This window comes from Bombina bombina, chromosome 1, assembly GCF_027579735.1.
Source record: "Bombina bombina isolate aBomBom1 chromosome 1, aBomBom1.pri, whole genome shotgun sequence".
NCBI classification, from domain to species: domain Eukaryota; kingdom Metazoa; phylum Chordata; class Amphibia; order Anura; family Bombinatoridae; genus Bombina; species Bombina bombina.
The window spans coordinates 1145435831-1145449371 of NC_069499.1; the positions used below are offsets into that span (position 1 = coordinate 1145435831).

The 13541-nt window shown below is 35.4% G+C and overlaps 1 protein-coding gene across 4 annotated transcripts in view; it reads left to right on the top strand.

The window, feature by feature from the left end:
- The first annotated feature begins 492 nt into the window (after nucleotides 1-492).
- Nucleotides 493-13541, top strand: part of MLX (MAX dimerization protein MLX) — a 41762-nt gene continuing 28713 nt past the window's right edge. For 2 of the 4 annotated variants that reach the window (XM_053699265.1, XM_053699272.1), the window contains exons 1-2: nucleotides 493-660; nucleotides 6550-6586. In XM_053699265.1, the coding sequence (XP_053555240.1) occupies nucleotides 613-660; nucleotides 6550-6586 (85 nt within the window). In that variant the 5' untranslated portion in view covers nucleotides 493-612. Of the gene's footprint in view, nucleotides 759-6549; nucleotides 6587-7144; nucleotides 7162-13541 lie in introns of those variants that run through there. The other 2 variants (XM_053699282.1, XM_053699298.1) reach the window with 2 other exon arrangements.

The window sequence follows — 13541 nt, forward strand, 5'->3', positions numbered from 1 at the left end:
ATTTATATTATGGTGCACAGAATTGTATACACATTTTTGCCTATTCACATTAATTTTTGTTATCTGTATTATATTTTCCTGCATTGTGATAATCACATTTTTAGTTGTGTATTTTGAGTACTGAACTTTATTATGGTATGATGTACAGATTGTATAAAACAATTTATTGTATAATGTATATACTATATATTCTATTAATCACCTTGCTGTTCAGGAGAAATACTTTGTATATGTGCTATTGTGCTTAGACAAAAATGTAATCTAAAGTCAGAACATTTTGGAGGAGAGCTGCTGCTAGGTACCAACATAATATTACATTTGGGCTGGATGGACCATTAGATCCGACTGGCAAAATATGGAATAGGAATATAAACGTCATATAATTTACAACCTGCTATATACAGAGGACGGTGTATGTAAAGATGCGTTTCTATTCAGCTTTTTCATTATGACACACACTTGTACGAACTGGATAGAGGAAATCCCATATGATAATACCGAGACCTCCGCAGGGAAGGGCAGGCCTTTAACACACCGCTCTGTACTACTATCTCCTTCCGCTAGGGGCGCTCGCAAGACGCATTACATTTAGGCCTTCGCTCTCTAGACAGAATGTCTGAAGTTCCAGCAGCTGTTTCTCCCGAGGATTCATGGAGCAAAGTAAGAAGCGTTTAGCAGGGCAGTGCGGGGCTGGCAAGGCCTAACTTTGTTGGCGAGCGGATGGTAGGAAAGGCCGTGGATTAACAGGCCGGTGTAGTGTAAGGAAGCCAGATATATGACGCTGTGTATTTTTCCTTAGCGTTAATTGTTTTTGTTTAGCCTAACTATAAATCCAGTTGTCAGCATTAAATTACGCCCTAACTTTATAATTTTAAAGATTATAATAACTGATGCTATAGTTACAATTTAATGCGTTTGGGGAAATTACTTCCTATTTGTTTCTGCACCTTCCTCTCTGATACTTTGACAATCCGCTTACTCATTACTTACATTTAAATCTATACTTTCTTACTATTTGTGAACACATAATAATAATGTAATTAAAAATAGTCATGTTTACTCATCTCTAACTTTAAAAATGTGATTAGGTTTGGATGGGAAAATATTGGGGGCTTAATTTGGGTTCTGATAAAGGTTACCATAAAGTTTTCTATCATTCATGAGTGGTGGGTCATCGATTTCTAATACTTCTGCGATTGTTATTTAAATCCCCTCCTCTGTTTACCTTTCTACTATTCTGGATTGAACAAAGGAAATGAAAACAAGGACAGACTTTTATTTGCTTCTGAGAATTGGGGTGATACAATATGTATCAGGTCTGCTTAGCACCCCTCTAGAACCCCCACAGCTGGTGATGATAGACCTTGCCAATGTTCATATTTTAGAAGGCTGTATCATTTCATCACACAATTCACCTAATCCAGACATTAAATGAACAGTAAACAACATGTCATTAATTATAAGACATAAGGCTGCTCTAGAATAGCATATCAGACAAGTCTTAACAAATTAACATCATTTTTACTGCGATTATTTTTCAATAGCCAAACCCCTCACACCATTTGTTTTATAGTCTGCAGGCAATTAGTCTAGCCATTGTCATAGTTATTGTTTTGTAGTTGTTATCTGATAAAGCCAATTGGGTACATATATGTAGTAGAGTTAGCCTTGAGGTACCCACACAATTCATACCTATTTTTTTTTTTTCTTTCTTTAAGAGATCAGGCATCTTTAGAAAATAACATTAGTTTGTAGAAGTCACATAATATGGGAAAATGACAGTGCTTGGAATTGCAAGACAAAATTATATATTTTTATAATGGCATACAGTTGTGCTCATAAGTTTACATACCCTGGCAGAATTTATGATTTCTTGTCCATTTTTCAGAGAATATGAATGATAACACAAAAACTTGTATTTCACTCATGGTTAGTGTTTGGCTGAAACTACCCAAATGCCCCTGATCAAAAGTTTACATGCCCTGGTGTTTTTGGCCTGATAACATGCACACAAGTTGACACAAAGGGGTTTGAATGGCTATTAAAGGTAACAATACTCACCTGTGATCTGTTTTCTTGTAATTAGTGTGTGTGTGTATAAAAGGTCAATGAGTTTCTGAACTCCTGACAGACACTTGCATCTTTCATCCAGTACTGATGCACTGACGATTCTGGATTCTGAGTCATGGTGAAAGCAAAGGATCTGGGGGAAAAGTTAGTTGAACTGTATAAAACAGGAAAGTGATATAAAAAGATATCCAAGGAATTGAGAATGCAAATCAGCAGTGTTCAAACTCTAATAAAGAAGTAGAAAATTATGGGTTCTGTTGAAACCAAACCACGGTTAGGTAGACCAACTAAAATTTCAGCCACAACTGCCAGGAAAATTGTTCGGGATGAAAAGACAAACTCACAAATAACTTCAGGTGAAATACAGGACGTGGTGGGGCTTTTTCAAGATGCATAATAAGGAGGCACTTGAAGAAAGATTGGCTGCACGGTCGAGTCACCAGAAGAAAGCCATTACTACGCAAATGCCACAAAGTATCCCGCTTACAATACGCCAAACAGCACAGAGACAAGCCTCAAACCTTCTGGCACAAAGTCATTTGGAGTGATGAGACCAAAATTGAGCTTTTTGGCCACAACCATAAACGCTACATTTGGAGAGGAGTCAACAAGGCCTATGATGAAAGGTACACCATTCCTACTGTGAAACACGGAGGTGGATCGCTGATGTTTTGGGGATGTGTGAGCTACAAAGGCACAGGAAATTTGGTCAGAATTGATGGCAAGATGAATGCAGTATGTTATCAAATAGAACGCCTCATTTTCCACTTCTTGATTAGAGTTTGAACACTGCTGATTTGCATTCTCAATTCCTTGGATATCTTTTTATATCCCTTTCCTGTTTTATACAGTTCAACTACTTTTTTCCCACAGATCCTTTGACAATTCTTTTTCCCCATGACTCAGAATCCAGAAACGTCAGTGCAGCACTGGATGAAAGATGCAAGGGTCTGTCGGGAGTCCAGAAACTCATTGACCTTTTATACACACACTAATTACAAGCAAACAGATCACAGATGAGGATGGTTACCTTTTTAATAGCCATTCAAACCCCTTTGTGTCAACTTGTGTGCATGTTATCTGGCCAAAATCACCAGGGTATGTAAACTTTTGATCAGAGTAATTTGGGTAGTTTCTGTTATTATGATTTAAAAAGAGTAAACACAGTTGATTGATAATAAATGGCTTCAGCCAAACACTAACCATGAGTGAAAGAAAATATTTTGTGTTATCATTCATATTCTCTGAAAAATGGCCAAGAAATCATAAATTCTTCCAGGGTATGTAAACTTATGAGCACAACTGCATATGGTAAATTCTGGCACTAAAGTAATTATTTTCGAAATATTTAAAAACACACATTTTATGGCCCTATATTCATCACCAGATCTCATTCCCAAAACACCAACATTAATTATTTTATACCTATATTGTATAATAAAAAATATTTGGAAATCGCAAGGTAACATTTACTATTGTTGTCGCTTGGTACCATCTTGCAATTTTTTCAGAATATAATAAAATATTTAACCATTAAAATGTTATATACATTTTAAAGTTACACAAGATTTTGATTCTCCAGAAGAGAGGCTTCGAACATGTTGACAGTGAATCATTGCCAATTTTCAAATATATAAACATAAAGACACATACTACTTCTTCTTTTTTTTCTCTCTCGTTGGTACGATAACCAAGATTTGTTGCCCAGGGTGCATCCAATAGAAACCGATATCCAAGCAGAGAAATGCCACTCGCCAGGTCTTCACAAAGTCACCCTTTTATTATTATTTTTCACGCAGTACAGTGATCTCTCCTACAATAATACAAATAAGAGCAATTTGTATTGGCAGAACAGTAGTAAACAATTTTTAGTTTAGTCTCCACTCCAGCTTTAAATGAAATGGGAACATGCAGTTTGAAAAAAACACCACAAGATAGCATATGGGTAGTAAGTGGAGGTATCGGTTTAAGTATCTGTGCATTTGCACGAATACAAGTACTCATGCAAGTACTTGGTATCGGTACCAATACTAGTATCGGTGCAACCCTAGTTCCCGTAATGTTCCTTTGGTTTTTCCAACGTAAAACTGGAACAAGGGCAAAACAGGTAAGCCACATATGTGGTGTTGCATGAAAGAGTGTGTCTTATAATGAATAACTTGTTAGTGTGAGGATGATGAAACGTCTTGGTCGCAATAAGCCCATTGTACGTTGTGCACCCTAGGAACCCTCGATATTCTCCTTGGGTCTAGTTGTGTAGCAGTGCTTTGGGTCTATTTTGTCCAGTAGATCATGTAAGTTGATCCACCATTGGTTTCAGACTATGTGCATACTTCAGTTTAGGGTCTAAAGTTACTATAGGCCAGTGTGTTCTCAAGATTTTGCCTGCATTAGTAGTATTGGGTGAGAAGGTGGTCACAAGGATGAGCCTATCTTCATCTGTTGCCTTTATCTTTATGTGTAATTAAATCTTCTTGTGTGAGTTTCTGTACTTCATCTAGGGTATTGTTGACTAGCTGCGTTCGATAGCTCCTCTGTAAGAATTTGTCTTTCACTACTTCCAATTGCGAGACCCCTAATGCATTGTCTGTGTTTCCAATAGTTTTATTCATTTGCGATTTGACTATTCATCTGAGTAGAGCAGGAGGATGACAGCTGTCTGCCCTTAAAATGTAATTCCTATCTGTAGGCTTACTATACAAAGTTGTGCCCAGTGTATTGTCAGATATGTAAATACTTAGATCCAGAAAATGTATCTGTTGCTCATTCATTTTCATTTTGACTCTAACGGTAGTATCTGTGTTGCTGATACTGCCAAACCAGTCAAGAAGTTTCTCCTGGCCCCCTCGCCAGATAAGAAAGACGTCATCTATATACCTTCGGTAGAAGATAATAATAGATTCGTCATTGTTGTTCCAAATATATCTATCTTCAAATTGGGACATAAATATGTTTGCATAGGATGGGGCCATTAATATGTCAGAGAAAGTTGCACTATACTGTATTCATAGCCAATTGGCCACAGTGGACGTATAACAGTGGACGTTGATACTAGCCTATGTCTGTACAAATCCAAGCAATGCTATATACATGATCCTCTTATATTAATCTGGTCCTAAGTAAAGCATGTCCCTACACTGTAATCATGACTAGCAAGATAAAGAAGTATGATTGTTAACAAAGTATCTGTATTTGATTGTTTTTAAGTGATTAAAGTCATTTAGGAAGATTGTATTTATAACAACAACAATACCCGGCTATTATTGCACTAATATGCTATATTGCTACATTTGTAGCAGAAAGAGTTTAGTTTTAATCAGTTATGTTGGTTATATGGTCTAATATTTCTGTAAGAAGTGTCACACTAATAGTCACAATATGTACATTAAAAGCACCATAGGTGCATTTAGAATATAACCACATATTTGTATATTTAGTTTCACAAGAAGTAATAGGGAGTCTCCCATTACCTTCAATATTTAGTCAATCACAATAAGGTAAAGTGAGTTGTTTATCCATTTGACAGATGGTAATGCATGTCGGTTACTAATATACATTTTTTTTATATGATGGCACAGAGATGCATTTAATTTGTAATTGTTTTGATACATATACCATTACTATAAGGAATTCACATACTATTGCTGTTTAGTGCTTTTTGATTTTCGTAATTACCCGATTTGTTGCTTCACCCTATTTGTTTGCTTAGCTGGAAGTGATGCCTGGGTGTCTCCTATGTGTATTTATATAAAAAACTTCAGATATGAGGGCACTCACAGGGCTTGGTTAAATAGAGATTATTTATTCATTAATATATCATTTCATCAAAGAGGCAAGTTCGACATTTTGGCTTATAACAAGCCGTCTTCAAGACCATCTTTAAGTTTCAATGTTCAAAAGCTCGGCGTCTCAAACGCCATTGGGAAGCAGTTTCCCAATAGCGTTTGCGACGCCGAGCTTTTGAACATTGAAACTTAAAGATGGTCTTGATAACGGCTTGTTATAAGCCAAAATGTCGAACTTGCCTCTTTGATGAAATGATATATTAATGAATAAATAATCTCTATTTAACCAAGCTCTGTGAGTGCCCTCATATCTGAAGTTTTTTATATAAATACACATAATAAATGCTGGTAGTGAGTGCATGAATTTGGATATATATATATATATATATATATATATATATATATATATATATATCCAGCCGGGGGAAGTGGGGGACACATATGGGTGTCTTGGTAACTCTAAAATAGGGTACCAGGGCCTAATTTTAAGGTGCCAGTGGCTACCCCTGGCACCCGGGTTTGTCAAGCCCTGGCATACAGAACACCTTTAACAAATTGCTGCTGATGAACATATCCTCTTCTACAAAGGGTGTCAAGAGAACAAGGTCAATTTGGAAAAGTTGTTAAGCATTGTATTTCTTTTCTAACGTTTGTTTTATTTCTTCCTTTTTTATTTTTAAAACTGGACCAACAGTCTGATACACAGTACAATGATAATGTTGTGGAAACAGGTAAGAATATGTACCACAGTGTTTTTTATGTATTAACATACATTAGTTGCAAAGTACAGTTGTCAGTTTTGTTGAGCATTTCAATTTCTTTTAGATTCTACATAAATATGTGGGAACCCATTACTTGTGTGTAACTACAGGGTTCATTATCATTGTAATTAAAGGGCTCCAATTAAATAAACTATCATGTTTATGAAAGAGCAGCAGTTTACATATTTTATACAAGGTATTTCAAACACGTTTAAAGGTCAAACAACTGAAAAAGAGCTCCACAGGCTAGATATTAAAGGGACACAGAACCCAATTTATTTATTTTTTCAGATTCTGATTCAGATCGAGCATGCAATTTTAAGCAACTTTTTAATTTACTCCTATTTATAAAAAATGTTTTTGTTCTCGTGCTATCTTTATTTGAAAAAGCAAGAATGTTCACTTAGGAGCCAGACCATTTTTGGTTCAGCACCTGGGTAGTGCTTGTTGATTGGTGGTTAAATGTAGACTAGTATTGCTTCACAGTGGAAAATAAAAATCTTATTTTTTTTTTTTAGTGATAGAAGCTTTGTTTCAAAGATCAAGTAGGTGCAATCTCATTAGTATCATATACACTTTCAGATGATGTTTGTTATGTGTGTGTTTTTTTTTTCAAACTTTTATAAGTTAAAAAGCTGTTTATATTTAAAGTGAAACTAACAGGCAGTTCATGCTTACATACAACTGCATTTTAAAGGGAAATTAAACCCATTTTTTTTCTTTTATGATTCAGATAGAGAATACCATTTTAAACAACTTTCTAATTTACTTCTTTTATCTAATTTGCTTCATTCTCTTGATATTCTTTCCTGAATAGCATATCTAGATAGGCTCAGTAGCTTCTGATAGGTGGTTGCACAGAGATGACTCGTGATTGGCTCACCAATGTGCATTGATGTTTCTTTAACAAACAATATCTAAAGATTGCAGCAAATTAGGTAATAGAAGTAAATTGGAATGTTGTTTAAAATTGTATTCTCTATCTGAATCATGAAAGATTTTTTGGGGTTTAATGGCCCTTTAAGACTCTAATACTGCTTACTGGCAGATAGGGATAACTCCCACAGGAAAAAATACTAGCACTGCTGATTGGATCAGCAGGGCATTGTGGGTCCTGAGTGGTAATTTAAAGGAATATGAAACCCAAAACTTTTATTTTGTGATTCAGATAGAGCATGCAGATACCTAGGTAGATAGCATGCACATGGCAGGAAAAACGCTGCCATCTAGTGGTCTTTCAGATGTATAACATTCTTTAAAAACTGCTGCCATATGGTGCTGCAGGCACGTGCATGGTCCTGAACTAATTTCCCTGCCTTTCAACAAAGTATCCCAAGAGGACAAAGAAAATGTGATAATAGAAGAAAATTGGAAACTTTTTTTTTTTTTTAATTATATGCTCTGTCTCAATCATGACACATTTTGTTTCATGTCTCTTTAACTATGTGTTTAACCCCTTTGCTGAGGTTAAACTCGGCTTTGCAGCGTCGCTAGTGATAAAATCGCATGCTGTAACAAATGAGAGCGTGTCATTTTATCACTATAACTGCCATTTAACACCTTTTCTGCAATCTGGACTTGTAGATTACAGGGCTTGTCACTGTGTTAACAAAATCTCTTGTTTTACCAGTACTGATATGTGACAAAGTTAGGCTTGTAAAGCCTGCCATCTGCTCTTTTAAGGGACACTGTACTGTAAAATGGGGTTCCCCTTAAAGGGACATTATACACTCATTTTTTTCTTTGTATAAATGTTTTGTAGATTATCTATTTATAAAGCCTATAAAGTGTTTTTTTTTTTTTTTTAAAGTATAGTTTTGCTTATTTTTAAATAACATTGCTCTGATTTTCAGACTCATAACCAAGCCCCAAAGTTTTATTTGAATACGCTCGACTACCTACTACAGCTTGCTGCTGTTTGTGTAAAGGGTCTTTTCATATGCAGGGGGAAGGGGGAAGTGTCTTATTTGCCACTTGCAGTGGGCTTTCCAGCTACCTTTTTAACAAAGCTAAACTGACAGCTTCTAAGTAAGCTTTTAAACCATTTTATACTGGATTTTTATATCAGTATCTGTGCATCTTATTCTTTATAGTAGTGACTATTACATGCAGTTATATGAAAATGAGTGTATACTGTCCCTTTAATGTTTTTATAACAATATTTGTGTATATGAAATAGCTGTCCCTGCTAATTAAACCCATGACCCAATCAAATGGGCTGAACTTGCAAGAACAGCCTCATATTATCTCTATTTATACACAGTCTTCCATATCTTATCTCTCACTGTATACTCATAAGATCAATGGAAAATTAGCATTTTAGTACCCTTCTGTCCGACCCCCCCCACTGGGAGCGTGATTTCATCTAAACATTCTTGCTTACGTAGCCAGTACTTAAAGGGACATGAAACCCAACATTTGTCTTTTGTGATTCTGATAGAGCACGTTCCAATTTACGTTTTATTGTACATTTTGCTTCATTCTCTTGGTATCCTTTATTGAATGAGCAGTAATGCACTACTGGAAGATACATGTAAGATCTGTAAGCCAAAGAGAACAGGGCTATATGTTCAGCCACCAATTGTAGCAAGCTCCCAGCTTTAAGCCTACCTAGGTATTCTTTTCAACAAAGGATACCAAGAGTACAAAGCAGATTAGAATAATAAAACTAAATTGGGAAAGTGTTAAAAATTGTATGCTCTATCTGAATCATGAAAGGAAAAAACATGGTTTTCATGCCCCTTTTAAGTACTGAAATTTTGATAGGTGGAGCAACAGGCAAAATCAGCTTTTTAAAATACCAAAAAAGTATTGTAAACCTTTTTACTCCAGTAGCCTACTTAAAGGGACAGACTACAATATAATGTGTATTGTTTTAAAATATGGATAATCCCTTTAATAACCATTCACCAGTTTTGCATAAGCAACACAGTTATATTAAAGGGACACTGAACCCAACTTTTTTCTTTTGTGATTCAGATAGAGCATGCAATTTTAAGCAACTTTCTAACTTGCTCCTATTAGCAAATGTTCTTCATTCTCTTGGTATCTTTATTTGAAAAGCAAGAATGTAAGTTTAGATGCCGGCCCATTTTTGGTGAACAACCTGGGTTGTTCTTGTTGATTGGTGGATAAATTCATCCACCAATAAACAAGTGCTGTCCAGGGTTCTGGAGTCTTTTTCAAATAAAGATAGCAAGACAACAAAGAAAAGTTGATAATAGGAGTAAATTAGAAAGTTGGTTAAAATGGCATGCTCTATCTGAATCACAAAAGAAAAAAATTTGGGTTCAGTATCCCTTTAATATACTTTTTTACCTCTGATTAGCTTGGTATCTAAGCATCTTCTGACAGCCCCCTGATCACATGACTTTTTATTTATTATCTATTGACTTGCATTTTAGCCAATTAGAGCTGTGCTGACTCTTAAATAACTCCACAGGCATGAACACTGTTATCTATATGTCCCACATGAACTAGCAGTCTCCTCCTGTGAAAAACAAATAAAGCATGTGATAAGAGGCTGTCTTTTTTTTTTTTTTTTTTTCTTTGTCATTTTCCTGTCCTTTAATTTAGCGCTCAACTTGTAATCTAGCCTTTATTAATGTGCACCCGTAAACCAATAAAATTGCCCTTTTTACAGACGCATGTCAAATAACCAGTTATTACGAGTGGCTGGTTAATGATACTGCAAGCCTGAGATCAGATCTCGGGTTAATGAAAAAATTGTCTCCAAATTTGTTCCAAAATAAAGTGGACAGTTATTTTAATAAAATAAAAAATGTAGCATCTTTATTTAAAAATAAATAACTGCACAAATCAGACTTAAGGAGTTAAAGTGTGCAGATGTGGGGTAAGAAAAAAAAATGGCACTAAAAAGTACTATTACATTGAAGTCTATGGGGACTGTGTTATTACTCTATGTATATAAGCATATAAATATATATATTTTATGTGTTAATATATATGTGTATACGCACGCACACGCACGCACGCACATACGCACATACACACACACACGCACACACACACACACACGTACGTATGTGGCATCAGAATGAGGCTCCCATTGGAACCTTTGTGAGTGCAAAGCTTCCATGCAATGCGAAAGCCAGGTAGCGTTCGCATTGCACTCAACTAGTAATACCAGAGCACATTTGCGTGCGCTGTCATTACGTGTGGAACGCAAATACCGTTCTTGCGAAAGCGCAATTTTGCGCTCCACTCATAATCTGGCCCTAAGGGGCATATTTTATCAATGTGCGAGCGGGCATAATACGAAAGTAGCGTATCATGTCCGCCGCACATTGATAAATGATGGCAGCATACCCTGTCGGCATTAATCCTTGCACCAGCAGTTCTTGTGAACTGCTGGTGCAATGCAGCCCCCTGCAGATTTGCTGCCTTTAGACCGCTGCTTCATAACTTCTGTTTCACAAGAAGCATCAAGATCTATACGGAGCTTGATAAATATGCCCCTAAATGTTTTACTTGCATTGGCACAAGCAGTTGTCCTTGTCCAGTAAGGATTATTAAAAGGTAGAAGACCAACGTTGCAATTTCAATTTAAACAACTTTTACATAAAGGGATATAAGTGCTCTCATATATAACATTTTATTATGACACTATTGCTTGCACATAACTGTTTAACCACTGCAGATAGATTAAACAAAGTCAGTTTCAGAGCAGCAATACACTACTGGGAGCTAGCTGAACACATCTGGTGAGCCAATGACTAGATAAATGTGTGTAGCCACCAATCACCAGCAGCTCCCGATAGTGCATTTTCTGCTGACGACTATATGTACATATGCCTTTCAACAAAGGATGCCAAGAGAACAAAGACATTTTAATAATAGAAGCAAAATTAAATGTTATTGTTTTCAAACTATATGCACTATAATGGAATTTTCATTTTGACTTTCCTATCTCTACATTTTTTTTTTTAACATATATGCTGCTCTTCCATATTTGTGCTAGAAAATTTGAGTTCTAAGGCAGTGTTTTTCAACCAGTGTGCCGTGGCACACTAGTGTGCCGTGAGAGATCCTCAGGTGTGCCACGGCAGACTGACAACAGTGCGGGGGTGTCCCTCTTTCAAATTTTTAAATATTGGTGGGTATGTGACAGGCTCATCAGGCATCATTTACAACCATGAAATTGACATTGATTCACAGACAATCATTTTGATTGTTTGTGAATGAATGTAAATATGTCATGTATAGTTTGTAGGAGGCATGGCATGACAGCACAGTACAGTGTGTGTATGTGTGTGTATATATATATATATATATATATATATATATATATATATATATATATATATATATATATATATATGAGATTGTAATATAAAATGTTTAATTCAACTAAAAATATTTGGTTTTCTAAATTCCACTGACTTTTCAGTGTTCTCCTCAGGACCTTTTTGGTGGTTGCACCACCCGGTTGATTTTACTGACCACCTGGCTAAAATTTTAGCCAATATTAAGCTAAAATTAGGCAATATTAAAAATGTTCAATTTTTATTGCACAAATTATCATTAAATACATTTGATGTTAAATTATGCAATTAATTTCTGATTTGGATAGCTGAAAATAATATATTAGAAATCACACTGCCCCCACCTGGCTACTTCATAATGCCACCTGGTTTGCAAAATTTCGGTGGAGAGCACTGCTTTCTTTACAGAAGTGGGTGCCGCCATGTTTAACCTACCTTTCCTCTTATCTAGCTTTCCTGCTGATGACAATCAGGGACAGATATCAAACAGGCAATAAAAGAGACTGTCCAAACAAGGCTGTGTAGAACACAGGATTATCTAAAAGGGTTTCCACACAGTCGTGTTTGCACAAACAGAGATAAATAGAAAACTAGTTCAAACATGGTGGCACCCATTGCTTTATAGAAACAAAATCTTAAAGCATAAAATTTCCATATTTAAACAACTAATATAATTGTAACAAATACAGTATATCTAAAAATTATTCTAAGCTATTCTTTGCTTTGAATACACCATTATGTTTATCATATATTTATTGTTTAACATTCCTCTAAAAGGGAGAGTCTAGTCCAAAATAAACTTTCATGAATCAGATAGGCCATGTAATTTTAAACAACTTTACAATTTTATTTTTATCACCAATTTTGCTCTGTTCTTTTAGTATTCTTAGTTGAAAGTTAAACTTAGGACGTTCATATGCAAATGTTTTAGACCTTCAAAGCCGCCTCTTATATTAAAGGGACACTGTACCCACAATTTTTCTTTTGTGATTCAGATAGAGCATGCAATTTTAAGCAACTTTGTCATTTACTCCTATTATCAATTTTTCTTCGTTCTCTTGCTATCTTTATTTAAAAAGAAGGCATCAAGGCTTTTTTTTTTGTTTCAGAACTATGGAAAGCAGATTTTTATTGGTGGATGAATTTATCCACCAATCAGCAAGAACAACCGAGGTTGTTCACAAAAAATGGGCCGGCATCTAAACTTACATTCTTGCATTTCAAATAAAGATACCAAGAGAATGATGAAAATTTGATAATAGGAGTTCATTAGAAAGTTGCCTAAAATTGCATACTGTATCTGAATTATGAAAGAAAAAAATTTGGGTTCATTGTCCCTTTAACCCCTTAATGACCGGACCATTTTTCAGTTTTCTTACCCTTAATGACAATGGCTATTTTTAAATTTCTGCAGTGTTTGTGTTTAGCTGTAATTTTCCTCTTACTCATTTACTGTACCCACACATATTATATACCGTTTTTCTCGCCATTAAATGGACTTTCTAAAGATACCATTTTTTTCATCACATCTTATAATTTAATATAAAAAATATATAAAATATGAGGAAAAAATGGAAAAAAACACACTTTTTCTAACTTTGACCTCCAAAATCTGTTACACATCTACAACCACCAAAAAA